The sequence below is a fragment of the Dermacentor andersoni genome, chromosome 4, assembly GCF_023375885.2.
Source record: "Dermacentor andersoni chromosome 4, qqDerAnde1_hic_scaffold, whole genome shotgun sequence".
NCBI classification, from domain to species: Eukaryota; Metazoa; Arthropoda; class Arachnida; order Ixodida; family Ixodidae; genus Dermacentor; species Dermacentor andersoni.
This window is the reverse complement of record NC_092817.1, coordinates 10,810,453-10,832,865: the sequence shown is the minus strand read 5'-3', so window position 1 is coordinate 10,832,865 and position 22,413 is coordinate 10,810,453. Positions and strand designations below refer to the sequence as shown.

The following is a 22,413-nucleotide window of genomic DNA, read 5'->3' as shown; positions in this document are numbered from 1 at the left end:
GGTTTCTTAGCACGTCGGGCAGGGTAGCATGGTTTATTTGTAATCTACAAACTAGTTTCAGGGAGCGCACCTCTGTTCAGCGTAATAAAAGAATAAATCACGACATAAAACCTGTACATATATATATATAGTCGGCTCATCGCTGTCTCTAAAACACAGTGACTTGTTGATATACTGTCGCACGATTGCCTTCTGCACAATGTCTTCTCTAATTTTTCTTAATTTCATATCTTTTGGCTACGCTATTCTTGGGCAATTGGGTGTGTGCCACTAAGTATGTACCCATTCCTAACCAATCCTGTACTACCTAGGCGTACCTGGCCAAACTCGCACCCACCCCTAGGTCTGCTACACTTCAGGAGTGGCTGGCAGACTCCTCCCCCGAATACGCAGGAACCACGACCGAGCTGATAATACACCTCGGCTTTGCTGACGGCAACATAGAACCAAGCGGGAGAACCTAGACCGGCGTTCTAGATATAAAATTTCCTCCCTCTCTGTAGAAGTGATATGTGCCACTGTGTCACGAGGGGTATATAGTACTTCAATATATTTAGATATGCCTCGTACATATCTATGCCCATGAACGTCTCGTCACCATTCTGCCTTTAACAGTCCTTGTACTTAATCACTTCGTCCTCTTCACATCGCTGTGTCGATGTCTTACACTGTGCGGCCGCCTGATATGGTGTCTGCATTTCAGCGTAGCTTGTGAGTGGTGTTCTTTATTCACGTAAACGTTACATGAGATTACAGAAAAAAATATTAAATTCTGGAGTTCTGCTTGCCAAAACTACGAGTGTGATTATGAAGCACGCTGGCGTGGGGGACTCTGAATTTTGATCTCCTGGAGTTCTTCAACATACGCCTAAACCTGAGCACAAAGCGTCCTTGCGATTTCGCGCCCATCCAAATGTGGCCACCGGGGCCCATTCCGAACCCGCGACATGGCGTTAGCAGCGCACCACCATGGAGGCACTAAACTACTGCGTCGGATATGAGATTACAGTTTTTATGGGATGAAAATATGCACAATTTGGCACTCACGAACTAATATTCTTCTGAATTCAGCCTCAGATTCGAACGAAGGTGAAATCTGTTGTAACGTGTATTCCCGACCAACCAAGTGACGCCGCACTCAATGACTGCGCTTTACTCATGTGGGGCAGGGTCACGTTTACGGTTACTCGCATGACAGGCTCGGGATGATTTCCGGCGCTCGTTGACGTAGCGCTATTTTTTTCATGCTTTTGATATCTGTACGAAGGCAAATAAAGCTTGAGTTCGTGTAGGTGCGTCAGATCGTTTGGGTTAGCGAGAAGACGAAGCGAACAAATTGAGGTCTCTAGCCTCGTAAAAGGTACGGAAGGCTTAAAGCACGAAAACGGTGTTCTAGCTGTCCCTTCGCGGGTTATAAATCGCGGTGATCTGAAGGGGATGAGAAACGCGAGAGAGGAGATGCACGCGATGAGTCCTGGCGCCCATACCATGCGTCGGAGTAACCGTTCTGTGAGTGCTCCTTAGCCTTAAGCCTTAATAAACAAATGCGTTACCACACCGCACAGCTGCACGCCGTCATGCGCCCGTGCACGAGGGATTTGGTACGCTCTCCGGGTGGCAAGCGCTCGGCCGCTCACCGGAGCACGGTGGACCAGGTACTGCGGGAAACGGTGCCTGTGAGACTGATTGGGGGACATAACAACGGCGCCGACCAAATGCAAACAATGACTGCGCGGTCAGGACAGAATCCGTTGAGAGCTGCCCCCCCCCCCCCCCCCCCCCCCGCGCCCCAGCTAGCAAATCAATGTACCACAGATGGCAGGATGCATCCATTTTGTCCAGTGGAGGTGGCCGTGACCGCGGCATTGCATAAGGCAATGCAGAAAGCAACGCCAACAGCAGCAGCACGTGCCCACGGGTAACAATGGAATGAACGAAACCGGAGAAAGCGGACTTGCCGCCGGCGCCGCAAGGAGGCCGGTGATGCGCGGTGTTCGAAGGCATCCCGATTGAATCTACTCAGGAAAAACAAGGCCGGGTGCAATGTGGGAGTCAAGGCCGACCACGCGCTGTCCGTGGAGCGGAACGCCGAGGGCTGCTAAAGGATTATGCGGCAGACCTTCCCAGTGCCTGTAAACGGAGGAGAGCACCATCTAAAGGGCATGTTCAGCGGAGAGAAAGAGAAAACGAGAGTTGGGACTTGCATGTTGTATTTGCTGATCCTTGGAGCCAGAGAACAAACCGATAGGAATATAAGAGAAACTGTGAGGGCGTCGATAGACACCCAAGAGCGCTTCGCGTTGTCTTGATACCGTGCTCGGAGATTAAAAAAAAGAACTCCAATGAAGCACAGATGTGCCCTTGACATTTCTAGTCATATTGTTTCCCAAGGCAGTTATTGCTAAATTGCTGCTAACTTGCAGAAGATTACACACCAATCGTTGCCTTTATTTAGGTATCGATGCTTCCTGCACACAGGCATTATACCAGTGGTTATATGAGCAGATGACTGAAACGAGAAGCACATGTGTCGTTCTTTCTTTTGGCTTCTTTTATGGGCATTCTCGACTACACTGCGTCAGTTGTGGCTTGGAGGGCACGGCTCATGTGAGTGCGCGGGCGATATTCTGTGTGACACAGTTATGTGAACGACGACCTCAGAAAAATGAAAAATAAGTAAATGCTAGAATGTTTATCTCAGAATAAATGTAGGTGAACGCAGATACGAAGCGTCTGATCATGATTATCGAGATATCTTGAACTAATTCAAATGCGCCACGCCAATACAGTGCAACGATCCAAATTTGTACCACTGACAGCATCATGGTAGTTGCGGGCCTTGGCAGAAAGAAATGTTGGGTGACTAAGCATCATATGTATTTTCTTACCGAACTGAAAAAAAAAAGATTGGCTAACAAGAACGTGCCCGCAGTGTGAAGATACACATAACTTTTAATGTTTATCGCCTAGTCATCCTCTTCACCTTCACTTACGAACTTGCGCAGAATGCGTACGTGGGCAGTGGTTCTTGAAAAATCTGTCCTGTCTGGCTGAAGTGACCCTAGTAGAGCATGGTGCTATGATATAGACACGGCTAGGCTCAGCGTTCGAAGGGAGTGAGTCAGTGGTTAATTCAACTCTCTTGAATCCCTTCCACTTGAGCATAAAGGGATGTCATGGAAGTGGGGAACACTTGCATTTGCAGTCACAGAAAAAAACGGACGCCGTCCGTTTAGGTCCGTTAACGCCCGTGTTTACCTTTAACTATGAGCAATACCAACCAGACGAGCCTTCGTCGAACTGTTGATTTCAACTTGCATTTGTGTTCAATGTAGGACTCTCCAGTGTATGACAGTGCAGTTTTACCTTCCTCTTGCACGGTATTGTTTTCCCTGCTGTAGGCAGTCGACTGCCACCCATGTTCTTATGTAACGCTGAATTGCTCTTTATATTGAACACGTTACCTCTCTCTCTCGGGCGGACTCGCAAGCAGGAAAATATAAGAGGGCTAACATATCAGAGTGTAGGTGTAGGCCAGTTGGTTATTCATGATAATCTCAGTGTTTATCGGCAGAAAAAATGACCTGCTGGAAAGAGATTGTAGAGGCAGTGGCCATGCGACGATTTAAGGATGGTGATTGCGTTAGCTCGCCGTCAGTTGCGGTTTCTCAGAAAGAACTTTTGTCTCTTTCCATGCGATACACACGTGTGCGGTTCCTAAGACTGTCAGCGTTTATGTCAGTATTTGCATCGCAGCCCTGTTTGAGGTCGCTCTTTGTGTTTTGGTTTTTACGTTGCTTGTCGGGTGCACATATGTGTCCGATCTATATAGGCTGAGCGTTCGTTTCATTAAATCATCAGTTGTCAGCACCGCTTCATGTTGCCCTTTCTTCAAGTCTCGCGTTTTGCTTGCGGTAATTTCCCAAAATCACAATTAAGCGGGCTAGCATCGGGAACAAGGACAACAGCGAAGGACAACGAAGAGACAAAGAATGACGTTTCATGGCACGATCCCAGGAAACGCTGCAAAATTTATAATTCACGGTGGTTACGCACTCTGGCTTTGTCCGCAGACAGAGTTCTGCATATATGGCCGGTGCAAAGACCTCTTCGCGCACGGAGTCCAGATAAGGACGTAGCACGTTCGATAGGAGCTGCATGGGACCACGAAGCCAGTTGAGCGGGAAAGCCATCGCCGCCACCACAACCGCGCGTGCTCATCTCTGGGGGTGAAGAGCGGGCGAGCGGCATTCGAAGAGGAAGAGACGGCGAGAAAGGAGACTGCTGTCACATCTGGGCAAAGAACGCGCGCCGAAGGAAAGAGAGCGCGGTGGAGAGTGTTCTGAGCGGCGCGTGTACAAAACCGGGTTGCCTTTCGCCTTCGGTGCGAGTCGAAGACGAACTTGCCTCCGAGAAGGGGATAAACCGCCGCGATCCAACGCAACCAGCATCTCTCCCCCCGCGTCTCATTCGAGCCTTGCCTTCCGAGCAACGCCGCTTTTACCGACGACGGTTGCTCATCGTCGTGTCGCCTGAACACAGCACTTGAGTGGAAAGCCATGGAGTTTTCAGCGGCCGCTAAATCGGCCAGACTCTTCCTGGTCGCCGCACTTGTCGCCTTCTGTACAGGCTACGCCGCCGCTGCAAATGGTGAGTGAATCCATTACTTGGGTGTCTCTTCGCTCTCTTTGCAAGCCCCGGATAATTGGGAGAGTTGAAACCGCAGGGAGGACAACAAAAAGCTGTGCTATATAGTGTCGTTCGTCGCTTGAGGCACGCTTCATTGTGTAGCGATACTTCAACAGTAGTTTTGCGAGTTTTCTCATTCTTATACCCAAAATAGCAATTTAGAACCAAACAAATTCACAAAATGCAAAATAATGAAAAAAAAAAAAAAGAAAACGGGCAGCAGATAGTTGACAAGGCAGCTCGGACTTGCACTTATCATACCCAAACTAAATAACATTCGGCATATGACCAGGGTGGGCGAAACGTGAAAGCAAAGCAGGCAGACGCATTCAAGTATTTTGAGGCCCCTCGTGAGACGTTGTTCAAATCTTCACCTCACCCAACTGGTATTATCTGGCATTGTTTCACGCCCGACTTTCCTCTTGCCCGAATGAAGCGCGCGCAAAGCACACGCACCCGGAACTAATTTTCTATGGGCCTCGAGAGTGAGTTTTGCACAGCTCGTGGATATGCCAAGCAAAGATGTTTGAGCGCTGACTGCATAAATAGAAAAAAGAACAGATTATGAGGGTTTACGTGCCAAAACTCCGATCTGATTATCAGGCACGCCGTAGTGGGAGACTTCGGGTTAATTTGGCCACCTGTGGTTTGTATGTATATATATATATATATATCTATATATATATATATATATATATGTATATGGTGCTGTTCTCTAGCTACACCAAAATTTTAAAAATAACCTTTGGCAGGTGACCCGATTCTCACCCTTAAACTAAACTACTCGATGGTGCGGGCATTGATGCCGCAAGCAATCAAATGTGTAATTGACTATGACTAACTACCCAAATTTTACTAATTCAGTTTCTTAGTAATTAATGTACAGCACGTATTGCAATTTACGACTTGTTGCTAGTTAAATTGCGAATCATATTGACTTCCAACGAACTCTGAGGATTGGAGCTATGCGCCCGTCAACCTTGCGCTAAGGATGCGCTCCTGTTGTACTTGCGTTTTTGAGAAAACACCATCTTATCTATTTAAGCACAAGGTAACTGGAACTCCAGTGTATTTCGTTGGACAGTGAAAATTAATATCTCAAGGTTAGCGTCATCCAGAGAGTTGGTTTCAAGCGGATACGTCTAGCGAGCTCCCCGGCTACAATCTGTAAATTGCATTATGTACCGTAAAATAATTAATTACGCATTTAATTAGCGCAATAACGGTCATTGTTGAATTACGCGTTTTGATTGCTCGCAGACGTAACGCCCGCCTTATCGAATAATTTTGTTCAGGAGTTAGAATTGTGCTATTCTGTAAAAAAAAAAAAAAAATTGGTGCAGGCAGAAAAAGAAAGGCATGTGGTATATATATACGAGGTGTTTTGTTTTAACGTTAACGAATTTTTGAAAATCGCCTGGAGCATTAAGCGCTAATCTACTTATTGAGCTGGAATACTCGAAGAGTATACATTACACTACACTGGAAATCAATGCGCATAATAAGGTAATTACCAAAGTTTCGCTAATGAAGTTTTCTACTAATTCTGCATACCACATTCTACATAAGTTTTCTACAATTCTACACATTCGAATACACGAATCGATGACACCGATTCCACAAGGCACATCCGCTTGGAACGTATTTTGATATTAACGGCAGGTTTGAGATAAGCGTTGTCAAACTTACCATAAAAATGCACTGTTGTTCCACTTACATTTTCAACAAAGGGTATTTTTATTCATTGAAGCTCAAAAGTTATTGTAACACCAATGTATTTCGTCGCAAACTTTGTAAACGCATATATCGAAACTGGTGTCATCCTCAGAATTCATTCGAAGCGTATATAACTTTAAATGTTTCCGGCTACAATGAGTAAATTACAACATGTGAGATAAATAATTAGTTTAGAAGCTAATGAGCAAAAGCTTGTTCATTCGTCAAATATTCAGTTTCATTTTTTGTGCAAATGATGTCTGACATTGAGAGTAATCCAGCTCAATAAGTAGAATTGTGCTACACGATTTTAAACGTTCTGCTAACAATAAAATAAAGCACCCCGTATAACGACGAGGGGCAGTACCTGAACAGGAGGGAAGGGCATCACTGGCAGCACTGCTTGCCGATAACGATTGAACACTCGCTTTTCAGCAGCTCTGCTACTAGCTAAACGTTTTCCAGAAGATTTTTCTCCGTCACACGCACGATTCGAAAAAATATTGCGAATTAATGGCAGTCGATATCGATATGATAGCACGAGATTTCATTTTTCTTTTTGTACGTGTGTACTGCGATAATATCAAAGACAGCTAGCATCCCCCCTCAGTTAAGAAAACTCGTGAAAGTTTGTCAGGATAGCAACGGCTTACTTCAAGCACCCGAGATATGCACGAATCCTTGCAGCAAGGTGCGTGCGAATAAACTTGTATTTTTACTCTTTGCAAAGCGCTCTGAATTCCAGAACAGAACCAAAGGCTCGGTGATATAGGAAGAATAAAAACACACTCCTAACCCTTGCTGCTACTCAAATGACTTGGCCAAAAGAAATAAAGCAACTCTGGCTACAGATCCTGCGGGCTCGAAAGTGTTTTCCGAGTCGGCCACGAGAACGTGATCGTTGTGTAAGATCAGCTGGGCCCCTCGACCGACTTTTTATTTTGCCACGTGGTCTCAAGGTTGCGCAGCATTGAGTGCCAGCCCGCCGCTTTCAAAAAAACTGATTTATGCTTGAAGCCTTCGGCGCACCGTAAAGCGAGTGGACCAGGATTAACGCCTCTATACAAATGGCTCTACAACGACGTATGCTTTGTCCACACTTTATATAATACGGTTTCTGTACGAAGATATCCAGGATGTTTTCAATGAACGTAGGTAGACGGGTGTAGACGCAGTGAAGACAATGAACGTGAGAAACTAGATGGAGAAGCATTCTGAACACGTACGTCAGCATCCAGGCACGCTTCCGTTGAGATTTGTAGTTGCGTGTTATCAACTGCGGTGTCTATGTTTCTCACGATTTGAACAAGATCAAGCCGCCAAAAAATCGGCAATGCATTCGGCACATTATGCTGCACATCTGCGCCTAAATTAAAGGAAGTACTTCAAGAGCTTTCAATTACTCCCAGAGCTTATGAAGAATTCTTGAATGAGGCAATTCAGAAACTTCGCACAAGGTTGCCTTGTCACATTTCGGCTCTTGACAATGATCCTCAGATATTTCTCCTGATATTTTTTGTTACGTACTTTACGCAAAGCACCAACCGTTGTCTAGAAACACTGCTTGAATATTTTGTCTTAATGCCAGTGACGTCTATGTTCATTGTTGTTGCTTATCATGACGTACTGCGTACATTGGTGGAAATGTACGCGGCGGGCTCAGATTCTTGTTCGTGGTCAAGGTGTTGACGATATCACTAATGCGGGCCGTCAACTGTTACTCCTGGAGTAGGGGAAGGGGGTGACTTGATCATGGACAAAATCACGCCACGACGACTCCTGCAAGTCACGCGAAAATGCGGAATAGCATGAGACCTGCCCTACAATTGCCATCCCTATACCTTCTGGACGGCCCACACACGAGCACGCGCGTGTCCTTTTCTTGGTGGTTTGACAGCTAACGCTGTACATTGAGGTGGGTTTTGGAGCACGTGGAATGCAGTAAGGTGGGCCATGCGGCGCACGGGTGCAGCTAGCGGGAAATGAGTTCGTGACGTCCGGAACATCAAGGCTGCTGTATCTGCTGATCCTGTCGGTATTCGATAGAGCAGCACAATTATTGTGAGGTCTAGTCGCTGTGCGACAGTGGACGTGTGAAACACTGTAAATGAGAGCTAAATGCAACGCTAATGTAACAAACTGCGTCAATTAGTGACCTTCTGCTGAACCAAACACTATCGCATTGGTTTCTAACTTGAAGGAGTCTTTAACCGTTCGTCTGCAAGCTGTCCATACAGTAGTAACGTCAGTAAACGGGCAGTGACGTCATTACACTTTATTCATGTCACCATGGCAATACTACCTCCATCCATAAACTCGTTCAGGGCCTTTATTTTATTACAACTATTTATTTCTTATGGCATTGGAAATATGTGCCCCTGCCAGCATCTAACGCACACTCTGTAAACTCTAACTTCTTTGAAGGAGAACATTTTCATTTTGTTAAACGTAAGTGGCCCTCTTATTTGTAAATAACGATAACGACCACATGCCTTTGGGTGCTTTGGTCTGCAGCTTGAATCTATGTTCTTAGATGTTTCATGAGTAATACATATAATTCCAGTGCCAAGCATCGTGTTATAGATACTGTTGGCTCCTGGAAATTTTACTTGTAAGCATTAGGCATCATATTACTTTAGGCCTCAAATTGCATTATTTAGGTTTACCTATCATTATACAGGGCTAAGAATATCGCTGACCTATAAATATGTGAACATGTGCACCTTTATAAGAGTTACCACGCTTAGAACTGCCGCTCAAAACACGCAGCGGCTGCGCTTACAACGACATCGCCAGGGTTGCATCGCTGTCAGCGCGAAAGGGCCCTATAGGGGCGCGCGGAAGGCCTCATCCCTGGCCCAGCTTGGCCTCTGCTCGTCCTCCAGAGAGCTCGGGCAACGTCAGCGCGAATTACGTCGAGGCCGCCGAGCACACGCTGCCTGGCGTCCCGGAAGCAGAGGGCGGCCCGTGTGCGGAGTGAACGCGACGATCGTCCTGGAATTTCCCGCAGGCATTCCGGAAACGCGGATCGGAAGTGCTTGGCGGCGGGCGGCCGTATTATTCTCGGGGCGCATCATCATGCCTTGTAGCACAATGTCGCCAACTCCTTCGCGGCACGCCCATCAAGTGCAGATGTGAGTGGCGACAAATGCAAGCAGAGACGGCACGAAGGCGCCGCTCTTTGTCTGGAGCTACGCAGTTTGGACACTTGTTTTCAGGAGGTGTGAAGCCATTGGCGTTACTGCTGTCACAGTACTTATCGAAAGCAGCCGACTCAGAGCTAGTATAACTGGAGCTCTCTCCAGCCATATATAGTCGCAATACTTCTCCTGCTATCTTCGTGCAACGAGGCTCTTGTCAATGAATTTGCTGCGACCGCACTCTCTACGCCGTTTCACCATCCTCAATCTCGGGTAGCCGTTACTTGGGTAACACCTACTACTTTTCTGCATTCTTTCTGTCGCTCTGATTTTACTGACACGAAAGACTACTCTTCGTGTCCACCTCTTGAAGAAATCCAGCTCAAAAGCTACAATTGTACTCCCTTCCGTAAGTAACTTTTAAAAAATTCTGTTTGGGTGAAACAAAAGCCATCTTGCATTATAGCGTATATGGCGGACGGGTGTATCTCTTAGCGGGATTCTGTTTTTCCCCAGAGTTTTCAATGGAAGGATCAGCCCTCCTTGATGACGTCACTGCCACAGCGCTCGGTCATACTTGATAAGGAGCGTCAGTTCGGTTTCCTCGTTTTTTTCAATACCTCCGTTGACCGTTCATATCCGAAACAACACGACTGCGACACGTTTCTTCATCCACCCTGTAACCGCGTATCCCCAGGCAAGAAAAAAGAAAGAAAGCGACCGAAAGCAACAACAAGGTGGGCAGCCGTGTATATGCGCTCGCTCAGCCTTTACGTGCGACCACCCATTGACGTTGGCGGCAGTGTGAGCGATGCCTTCCGTGGAGTACCGGCGGCGCTGTCGGTTTTCAGAACGCTCTGTTTATACAAAGAGCTTCGCGCGTTTAAAGACGGAACGAGCGCGAGACGAGCGTCCCATTCGGCACGGCATTGCCCGCGAAACGATCGCGTCAGGCAGAGCCCACGCCTGCACCCAACACTGTCTGCGCCTCAACTCTAGTACGTAGGACTGCAAAAGAGAGAGAGAGAAAAGAACTGGTACGCTAGAAGGTCGCTTCCTTCGAAGAAGAATGCGTATAAACTATGACAGTGTGCCCACGAAGACGGAGGCCAACACGTGACCAGACTGCGCTTCTCGAACTTACATTTTGACGCTTTAGCGACGTCTAGCGCACGCTATACTTACTCCAATTTCTTTCCTCGTAAGGTTACACATGGTGGCAAGAGAGCTAACTGTAATGTGAAGGCAGTGCGAGGACGGATGCGCTTGTGTGCAAATGAAAGTGAGGATGAAGAAATGCGACGCGCATGAGCTGAACGAGATAAGCCATAGTCCGGAATCATTGTATACCTCTTATTGGACTTGAAAACTGTGTCGTCACCACGTTAGCGAAACGCGTCAGTACCGCTCCCTCTGTTGCAAGAGTGCTCTCCGAGATCGCGTATGTAAAAGAACACGACATTGCTGACGCTTTCATCGCTGGTGATGGACGGAGGCTGCAAGGCGCGCCGTGCGCATGGTTCTGCCCATGGCTTCCGCACTACTCGTGGCGCCTTTCTGAGCGTGCTCACGCTTCGTTCACATAGCCCAGAAACGTTGAAATTACCCGTGTTCAAACACTTCAAACGTAAAAAATTCATTGTGCATTTAAAAGCGTCTTACGATCGTCTTGCTGCCTCCCCTGTCCATTTCATCTTACGTCGCTGGCAAGCCATGAAAATTTGAACTTTGGCCGCGTTGATCCTTCACGTGTGATGCCTTATTGACGGATACAGTGAAAAGCGTCTGATGTCAAAAATTCAACACCAAGGTGAAATCGAGGGTGAATGCTTCTGTTATTAGCACATTTCATCAGTATGAATAGTTGACTTCGGAATAGGGCCAAAACACATATGCACTATGCATATGCGTAACAAAGCAAACACATACGCTAACTAGCACGTACAGTACCAACAGAACCACAAGAATGGCCAAACACGCAGTCATGTCTTCGCACAGTGTCAGAACATAGTCGCCCGCAAACGTCAACGCGTCCGGTGCTATCACCCGAAATCTCTCAAAAGTAATTGCATCCTCGACATCGGTCAACCGAGGATACTGACCCAGTTGAAATTGGACGGAGCGCAACTGTGCGGAGGTATAGCTGCAAGTATTTCAGAAGGAGTACTGACTAACTATCAGGTTGCAGTAATTTATATACAAGCAGCTGCTAAGAGAAAGAATGGTTCAGAACGTCAGCTTACCTTTCGTACATGGGTGGTCGAAAGTACTTGGCGGATGCTCGCGGGCGACAGAGAGGCACGACAAGTGTGATGCGGATTCTCCTGCATCTCGCTTCCCTTGAAGGCTCCTTCCTGCTTTCGCTCCGTTTTGGCGTACTCATACGTCCCACAACATTTGAACTCGCCGCCTCGTCTGTCAGAGCCTATAGAGCATGCGCGATACGGGCGCCCGAGCCGTGAGCGGAGATAAGCGACAACGATATTTTCGCAGCGTTCTGTTTTCTGTGACGTGAAGCGAACACACAAAAAGAGCCACAGAAATGTGACTGAAGTACGAAGTATATACCGTTCCTGTTCTAGGTAATAAATCATTCATTATGATATCATCTTGGAAATATAAGAAAGATGGGAAAGTACAGGTATGCGAACATAGCCTTGGAAGAACGGCAGCACCCGCTAGGAACGTGTTAGTCTCGGAGATAAAACCTGTCCATTCGTTTTCCTCTGGTTGCGTGGTAGCTTTGGCGTCGCGCTGTTATGCGCGAGATCGTGGGGATCCAATCCCGGCGGCCGCCCGAGTATGCCGCGCGTGCGCGCGCTGGGTGCACACGCTACGAAGAACGCCGGAAGTTTATTTTTCCTCCGCAGCTCCGAACCACTTCCACGCTCACGGAGCTGGGTCGTGCTTCACTTGCGTTGCATTTCTGCGATGGTCGTGGCGACAAAAATCACGCTCTAATCACACATGACTTCGAGCCTTTTACAGGCGCTGATATTGCTTGTATACGATCCACTCCCGCATTTGCCTGCCTACCCTTGTAAATTAATTTCTCGTGATAAAATTTCTCGCCATAAAAAATGCCGTTGCGTGATTTGGTAAAATATTACTGTTATGAAAGGAATCTGCGCGCGAAAATTAAACGTGCAAGACAAAGACGACGCGGACGAGCATTCTTCGCCATCGTGGTCTTTTACGCGTGGTATTTTCATACATCTTTTTTCTCGCTCAGATCTCGTTTAAAACAACTAACGGTACACATCCAAATTTCATCCAAACTGATCATTAGCTAGCTTTCTGAATGCACGCATGTAGTTATGAAATGTAAAACTCAGATTGCTAAAATGCGCGAGATTCGGGGGAACGTGTCCAACAAGAATGCCGCTGAAAGATTTCGTGTGAGCGCGAACATACTGCCGAAAGTAATAGTGTACGGTTATGAATATCGGCAGCCAGACTGGAAGAACGTCGTCTGCTCACGTAGCAAACACTGGCTGAGGGCAGAGCTCGCTATTGGGGGCGAGGGCTTACGGAGTCGCCGTCTCTCGGAAGCGCCTCGCTTGCCTAGTATGAGGGATAAGGTGGCGCGCTCCTCATAGGCTTGGCTGTCGGCGCTCAATAAGAACATCACGCATGAGCCCTCCTGGGCATTTCTGTAAGTACTCTCAAAACGAAGGAAATTTTTTGCTGTCAAAATAATAATCTTGGGCAAAGAGAGAACACAGAATGGTTACCGAATACGTACAGTGCGCGCCCACTGCGCGCAGTCGCCGCGATAGAGTCCCCCGAACCGGTTTCTTGCTTGAAAGGTAGGCAATCGCTGAGATCAAACTATGTGAAATATGCTCCTATACAAGGGCTGTCTGTATAACCAAATCCAGCTTTGCAGGATGAAGCCTCAATGCAGTGATCGCACGGCTTCGCGGAGATCGACTGCGCGTCTGCACGCACGTCCGCGCATAATGTTTCGCGCCGTGCCATGAGCTTTAGGTCGCAGCATATGAACATTTGACAGCACACAAACAACCATTGTTGCGTGGACACTGGCAGAGCTGTTCAAATAATCTCGTTATAACTATAGGGACTTCGGCGGCTACGACGGTGACTTGTGATGTCGCGTCGTGACGATTCAATCTTTTTCTTCTAAAGTATTGGACGTTACAATATCATTTCTCAAGTTTTGTCGCACTGTATGTTTATCGGCCTTCTCAGTCAGCAATTACCGGCTGCTTTATTTTTCTTAATCCAGTACATTTCATTGTTTGGTGCTACACAAGCATGCGCACATGCCACGCCTTTTTGATGTGCTTTTTACCGTCCCCTTTCCATTCCCGTGAACTGGCCAGTATCTAGCAGCAACAAGTTTGTAAACCAAAGCTTCATGACATTAGCTGGAGCAGCGCGCGCGGGCGAGTATCTCAGTGCGCGCTTTCTGCTACTCACTGTACATCGCAGTCTCGACACCGTAGCAAAAATCTTCCGCATAGAAGTGCTTGCTGCACACCCGAGTTGTAGCCGATGGCTGCTTGCCGGTTCTAAATTTCGCGAGCCAAGTTTCACGCAGCTTCTTGTCCTGCGTCTACGTGTGAATAATGCTATGTTCAGACTACATGCGCTACGTACGGATCGTTCGCACGGAACGTAAGCGTAAACGCAAAAAGCGCAACTACTTTGTTCACACTACTGCTGCATTTAGCGGAAAGTACGCAACAATCGCAACCAGCCTGGGCGTAAATGTTGGAGTACCCGCTACATTTACGACAGGCACAGATACGACTGTTACGACGCCGCCAATGCACGAAGCAGTTTCGGTTTGCATCTTCCGGTCACGGAGCTTCCGGCCTCCCCATATTCCGCGTTCTCGTCCGGTGACCGCCTTCCCAGCCATCCGGCGTTGCAACGCTGTTCCTTGCTGCTGCTGCCGACGCCATCCGCGTTTTCCCGGGTTCGCGCCGAACGCGCGCGGTGTCCCTGAGTGCAGTGCGGTTTTCTGGTCTCATTGTGTTGTGTACATTGCCCGTGCCTAGTGATGATGCTAAGTGCGGAAGCTTCTTCGCTGTGCAGCGATGAATTACTAATTGAAGAAGTGCGACAGAGGCCGATACTCTATGACCAGCGCCTGAAAACTTTGGGCTTGAAGAGCCTCGACCTGCGCTAACAGCCGCTTGCTGATCGGCGCCATGGTGAAAAATGCGAAACGCGGCTGTCCCAGAACGGTGATTGGCCAGTCGTAAAAAACGTATCTTATCGAAAGGCTCAATGTGAACGTAGGCGGTTGCTAACTGCGTAAACAGTCGTTCCAGCAGTTGCGTAAATTGCAATAAATACGCCACTTATAGCGGGTGCGACTGTAGTCTGAACGCGGCATAAGGCTGACACCAGGCTCCGTTGCGTACGTACGGCACTGCCGTACTGCGGCCTGCCATGTTGGACACCTTCAAAGGCAGCCACTACCTACCATAGGGCTTTCAAGTGTTGTCAAACACACACCCGAGGCGGCAAAAACCACCCCATTTAATCAGCACCGCAGTGCAGGTGGGACTTCAACCTTTAGTTTTCTGCTCGCTTCGGGGCTTCCGAAGCAGCCGACGCTGCCGTTGTGTCCACGTGATCCCACATGCCACGTCACGCCAACAGTGGCGCCAGCTTTTCCAGTGGCGGAGCTTGCCCCCAATAGCATATGGCTGCCCCGCACACCAACCGGAGAGCACGGTGGTTCGGGATGGAACAATTTGGCACGTGATTGGACTTGCAATTTTGTATGAACCGGGCCACTTTGGTACGGGAACATTACAAGGAGATAATGCGAATAGACTGCGAAGGAGCGGAGGAAGTTGAATACAAATGTGCATGCTCGTTGGCCATTGAAGTTCGTTTCACGTTTCCTATGTCTGCTTACGCTTCTCGTCTTATATTTCGCCGCTTTTGCTTCTCCCACCCGTAAGTCGCTTCAAGCGTGTTGTAATGAAAGTGAAATCCACTAGGCGCAACGTCAAAGTGTGACTGTTGCGCCGCACGCTCCGTCATCAGGCCCACCAGGACGCACCAGTGTTTCCCGTATACAGCCCGCGTGGCTCACTTGCAAAACAGGGCGGCCGACAAACACCCACTGCGGAGCGTGGCAGCCGCCACGAACGCGGTCCTCTCTGCCTTCCCGTGCCGGAAAATCGGCCTTCGCACGCGTGTCCGCAGCTCGTCCCGAATCACGCGGCTCGTCGTCGGGCGGTTAATCGCGTCCGCTCTTCGCGTGCTTAGCGCTAACGAGCCTCGGCTAACAGCTCGCTCTCTCCTCCCGAGAGCAGAGGAAGTGCGCGCAGCTTAGGCGAGCCACAGTTGCGGGTGACACGGACATTATACCAACACTGCCTTCCAGTGTGCGGCACAGTGCTTGTTCCTTTTTGTTTATTATTGTTATTTTTAAACTCCAAGTATAGCACAGAATAAAATATGTGCAAGCTCGACGGAATAAATTAAGCTCTCTCTAGCCTGAATTCAAAATTGTAGACTTCTGTATTAGCATCCGAATTGTTGCCTTGGGAGAAAGTATTCCGTATTTCAGGACTTCTTGAAGACAGTTTTTAACTCTGCGTGATTTATTTTTCGTAAATAGCACAGAAGAGGCAAACATTGACAAGACGCCTACTGCGACTAATGAATCTCAAGTTCCTCCGGCCAAGCTATAATATTTCTCAACAATATTTACCTTATTACTTTGTTCATAAGTTACCAGATACTGGTAATTTCGCCCGAGTAAAATGGTCTCCCTCCTGCAAAAGAAATTCCTAACGCACTATCTAGGCGCACAACCGATGCATGTATATGCGCAAGATGTGTTCTGCGAATACTCGCGCATGTCTATGCAAACGGGGTGAGAAAGCGTCCCTTCGCCAAAAATACTCCCGACCTGACCCAACGTTCTTGTTTAGTGCCAACTTGGTATTTCATTTTTTAGCTTAGATCCGTTGTATGTAAAAAAGGAGGAACCTGCGCCAACATCTCGTATCATGTAATGAAAAAAAAGCCCCACGTACGCTTTCGTGACAGTATGTTTCATTATATTTATTGTCTAAAGATGGACCAGGGATATTTCGACTTGTTTAGCGAAATGTGGAATTTAATCGGTGGCACACATTAAAGGAATACTCGGCTGAGACAGACTTCACAAGTATTGCATGAGGCGCGTGGATGACGCTACCGTGAGCTTCTAATTCGACACACAGCAAACCACGAAGAACACGCCATAAGCCAACAACTTCTGATGCGATGCGGAATGCTGTAAAGGAAGCGATGTCCTTATTTTTCTTTCTTTTTTTTCATATAAGCATTGTTTCTCTATTCCGATACAACCTAGCGCTGTATTTTACGAAGGATATCAGGCATTCTTGCTTGGTTCACTTCACTGTGTGCCATGCGAGGTGCAGCCTGGCAAGAGTAAATGCGGTGGAGAGGTTGGAACACCCTCATCGCTTTTTCGAAGGGAACGGTCACACACTTTGCAGAAAACTGCAATTAATGCCTTGACTTTCATATCTAAATTTTTCTATGAGCCAATGACGTCCTCGCGTGAAGTCACAGATTGCACAGCTTTACTGTGGATGAAACTTATTTGTTCTTGTGCACCGGTAAGGGCTAAATATTTCCGTCGTTCTCCACATTTTTTTTTTTTTTGTTTGCATAAGACGAAGCTTTAGCTCGGGGCCAATTTTAATGCCACCTATTCAAGTGCATTTAAAACACAGAAATCCTTTTATGAGACAACACCTGAATCGAGTTGAGTGACATTTGTTGCATTTAAAAGATCAAGCAAAATTCCAGTGACTGTTAAGCAGAATTTTGATTTAGGCCAAAGACGTTCTCTTTCACAAAGTGGCGAAAATTGGTAAGCGTACAAAAAATACAAGCTAAGTTTGCAGATTCATAATTCTTCACCGAAAACAGATATCGCAGTTCTGTTCTGTAAGCTTCTTCCGTTAGATCACCTAAAGCGGACAAATTTGACATATGAATCTACAGCTTAGGTGAATTATTACAATAATTGCAAGAGTATCGTAAAATGTTTACTGACATATTAGTAGTAACTTTCAGAGTAGTGTGTAACACATTAATTTTGTACATTGTACATGTATTATTAGGTTTATAGCTTGCAGAATAGTAAAATATGTTTTAATTGCTGAGTTACAAAATTCTATAAAATTGATTGTCTCGTTTTCTGAAATTTTGCTATTTTCACCAATTTGTACAAAATACTCAACGTCCTAAATAAAAAATTATGTCTCATAGGTCGCTACATTTCCTTTTAAATTTCATAATTGAAATTCTCATGAAATTCGGTGAAGTGGCTGCCCAGAAAAAAAATTCTTCGTTCCAATGCATTTATGTAGGAGCCCCCAAACTATATATATATATATATATATATATATATATATATATATATATATATATTTGCTTAACCAATCTAGCAAAGAAGTGTTTACAGTCCCTGGTGTCATTGATATCTACTTCGTGAGTTGGAAGGCGATGTCTCTACCCAACTTCCACATGTTTTTCGTCGTTTCCTGAAATACAAAAACTCTACCCTCGACAAAAGTTGCGTTTCTGCTATTTCAGAAGGTTAATCCTTTCGTTTGGCTTGACTCAATATTTTTTGCTGGTACCCCTTTAAAGACATCTGAAATTAATGGTGTTCCAGTTGTAGCAGCATAACGAAGAGTGCGACGGGAAAATACTAGGCCCAGCCAGACGCTCGCCACGTCCGCCTTAAAAGGCTGGGTTACTCTACGCATTTTTCTGCTCCGCGTGAAATTCCACGCCCTAATGCCTGCCTCATATACAGACTACGTTTAGGCATCGCTTTCAATAGCAGGTAATTGCAGATCATTGGACTGGCGGACTCCCCGGACTGTTCAGCGTGTGGCGTTGTCGAGACTATAGACCACGTGCTCGTGGTGTGCATTGTGTATGCGCGCGAAAGGCTGACACTGGCATTGAGGCATTTATACAGCAAACCACTGCCGGAGGACCTCCAGCTAGGCGCATGGCTGGAGAGTGTGCAGATGATAGAGGCAATGCGTGCTTTTTCACGTTTCTTAGGCGACACGGGCCTGGACTCGCGCTTGCGATGGTAGCACTTATACGATGTGCTATTTCATGTCGTTTCTCCCATCATAATGCCCCATTGTGACCCTCTTTCTTTCCGCCTTTCCCTTCCCTTGCGCACAGTAGCAGGCCAGATATTCCACTTTCCAGCCGACCTCACTGCCTTTTCCAGTCAATAAACTTATTCTTTTTCTCTTATGCTTAGTATGAATCTGTGTGACATATACAGTATAAAAATGTTTCGAGTATTCCCACAAGCTGCCCACGCGCAACTGTGTATCGGTATGCGATCCCCAACCAACCGCAATATTTCATCACCCTTCAGTTCAGTGCAGCCAATTGTCGTCGCATTTCACTTGCGAATGGCGACCAGTCAGTGTGACTGCCTCTACCCACTTTATCGCTCACACCTGTATACGAGCACAGCTGGGTAAAGTGCTCAGCACACAGGTGCCACATAAAGGAAAAGCTTGAATGTGTAAAGAGCAAGGCGCAATAGACCAGGACAGAAGAAGAACACGAACGACAGGACCGGCGCCGGTCCTGTCCTTTGTGTTATTCTGTCTGTCCTGGTCTATTGCGCCTTGCTCTTTACACATTCAATCATGAACCCACTAGCCCAAGCCAGAGTTTTACTTAAAGGGTAGGCGGCGACCACCGAAAAGGTCGAAAATGGCGGGAAAAAGGCAGGCACGTGCGCCAGCTGGCAGAGGCGAAACATTCGAAGCCGCCGCTGCCTCCGCAGGGGGGACACGTGGTGCGTGATGGCGAGGCCTGCACTCGACGTCGAGAAACGACGACCAGTGCGCGCGACGAGTATAACCGCGCGAACATTGGCTGGCATCCAGCTCGGCACGGGGTGGCGAGAGTGAAACGCGCGCAAGCAGGGTTTGCATGCAAGTGGGCCTGCACGGACGCGTAGTGTGAAGCGGCTCTGTTTACCCGTAAAACGTATAATGCTGACCGCAAATTCTGCCGGCTAGTTTCCATGGCTGAACAACGCAGTTTGATGTCAGTGGTCCTTTGAGAGGCGTGTGTTGGTACGAGAGAAACAAGCTTTCATTGAACTCTGCATAGCTTGGAATGCGGGATTAGCGGACGAAAAAAAAAAAAAAACGAGGAGGGGATGGATTCATGCGCAGGCTTTGACTGCAAAGATGCCTGGGTAATTTTAAACACGCTGCATATCTTCTGTATTATTTTGTCTGCAAACAGTGTGAAAGAGAATGCGGGCTATTATTTGCGCTGGCTTATTAAATTATTAAGTCGTTCGATGCGTTAGGATGGAAATTTGACCATGCTAATTTTGCATCTTAAGGCAAAAGGCTCGAAAACGACCACACACAGACCGGTTTTTGTGAGGATCTTTCGTCACGTGAGTGTCGTCACTATCACGCCTTTGCACGAACTTTGATGGATGTTCGACAGAAGGAATGACGTAGTATGATGCAGCAAGCATTCAATGTTCATGCCTAGGAGATATGTATCGTAATTTTTTGAGCACATCTGACCTGTAGCAGGACGGCTGGTTGAGATAAGTGGATCAAAAACGCTGTGTCAGGAAATGGTATATAAAAAAAGAAAAAGAAGGACACATAACAATAATTCCCGCAATAGCTGCAGGCCGTATGTGATATACGTGTGAAGTTGCAGTTACAGTTAACTCTCCTTCCCCGAATTACATTTCAGGCAGATAACATTCGTCCTGTCGTCATGTGTTCTTCCGTCCTGCCTTTTTTTTTTCTTTCTTTCTCTTCTTGCGCTTTATTTATTGAAAAAATTTACGTGTATACACTTGTCCAACGTCAATGTAAAAGGTTTACCTCCCTGTTTTCCTTGCATTCCTTATTATCTCTCTCTCTCTCTCTCTCTCTCTCTACGTCATAACTATGCTCCAGACTATAAAGCACCTGCATTCCATGATAACTACAGGACCGTTATATTGGAATCCGAAGATGCGGTTATGGGCCATATTGGTCAGAAATAGAATATCGTGTAAAAAGCGTAGCATTTAAGGCAGAGAGTTGGGCCAGCTGTAATTTAGGCAAGGACACGTTCCAGCGTGCAAGAAGAATGAAAAGAGCTGCAGAGACAAAAGGACGTCTACCCGTGCTGTCGCCCTTTTGTCTCTGCACCACTTTTTATTTTACTTAAGTACTGGACGATGTCTTTGTGTGCAAAATGTAGAAAACAAGGTTTAACTGATATTGTTAGACCGTGTCACGGCACCATTGCCCATCTACGAATGAATCCTACGAAAGCACCACAGTGTGTCTCTAAGGCTTCACAGAGCGCCCCGCTTTTTGGCTTAATTTTGCAGACAACAGAAACTGCCCGCAATGCGCCGTATTTTACAGCTTATAAGAACCTGTTCTCAGCAAACGAAAAAGGCAATGGACAAGGAGCACACCTTCAGTGCCCACGCCAGCCGGCCTAGCTAACGCTCCTCTAGCTCCCACTCAGGGCGAGGAAGACCCTGGGGCAAAACGCTGATATACGGAGAGAAGGTCGAGACAAATCAGCTGTTCGCGAGACCTCGACGTCCTAGCTTATCACGAGGCTAAAAACGCCATATGCTCCTTCTTTTTCTCATTTATAAGGATTCTGGTCATAACCACTCGCAGGCATGTACTTGCACACGCAGAGGCGCATGATGCATGTGCACACAATGGAGGACGTGGGATGAGTGAGTCTGTCAGCAAATACCCGTTGAGCAACAATGAGGCATGTGGTCTGCCACTGCTGGTATAAGTCCATCTATATGCATCCAACATTGGCAGGACGAGCGTGTGTGGCCGGCCGATATCCCAACCGAAAATAACCCGCACCGCTTATGCGCACGCGCCTTCGGTGCAAACCAGTTTTTCTTTGCCGGCGTTCAAAACGCGCGTTCCCCTCCATGACCCGCTGAGAGCGTGGCCGACAAGCGCGGAATGAGCCAAGCCGCCGCTTCGGGGAAGGAAATCGGCCGAGACGTTTTGCGCCCGAGAAGTGCAGACACCACTGCGTTTGTATGTGCGCCGTCATTTTCTATACGCCGCGCGTGTGCGAGCCTGTTTTCCTGTCCGGCGAAGGAAGGCGATTGGCCGGCCATCCACGTTTTACAGCTGCAGGCAGTGTGATTGAGTGCGTGCGTGCGTCCGAGCAAAGTTAATTTTAAAGCGGAGTTCACCACGTTGCTAAGTGTTCATTCGTGGCTCAGCCAATGTAAGTCAGCAGTTTGCTCGCGAGGTTTGCTACTCCCACCACAACGGGACTGTCGACGCCAGTGTCAGATGTGCACAGACTGAATGTTTTTTATAGATTGCTTATGCCTACCAAAGTGACCAAGGTTCTAGAACAAATGTCTAAAAATATGTATATTCTAGGGTTTTGTATGCGAAAACCGCGATCTGATTACGAAACACGCTTTTGTGGGGGACTTCGGATTAATTTTGACCACCTGAAGATTTTTAATCTGCACCCAATGTACTGCACACGGGTGACTCCGGTGCCGCCTAAATGAAGCCTCAGTTGTAGGGATTTTATTTTACGACCTCTTGCTTAGCAGTGCAGCGTCATAGCCGCCAAGTCACTACGGCATGTCGGGCACCCAAGCTTCGGGTTGTCTGGATTTTTCTGTATCCTATCTACTTGTTCGCTACTTGCGTCATGTACTTATTTTTGCAATCTAATGAACAGCATGGCTGCACGCCAGCGCCGCGTCTGTGTTCTTCACGCGTTGTATACTGCCTCTCATGGGCTACTGCTGTTGCTACTGCTGTTGCTTTAC

At 47.2% G+C, this 22,413-nt stretch overlaps 1 protein-coding gene across 1 annotated transcript in view; it reads left to right on the top strand.

Annotated features, from left to right (window-relative positions):
- Positions 1-4,212: 4,212 nt before the first annotated feature.
- The window catches only part of Cda4 (chitin deacetylase Cda4), a 129,582-nt gene continuing 111,381 nt past the window's right edge, over positions 4,213-22,413 (top strand). The window contains exon 1 of the mRNA XM_050182552.3: positions 4,213-4,650. Within this exon, the coding sequence (XP_050038509.2) occupies positions 4,560-4,650 (91 nt within the window). The 5' untranslated portion in view covers positions 4,213-4,559. The remainder of the gene's footprint in view (positions 4,651-22,413) is intronic.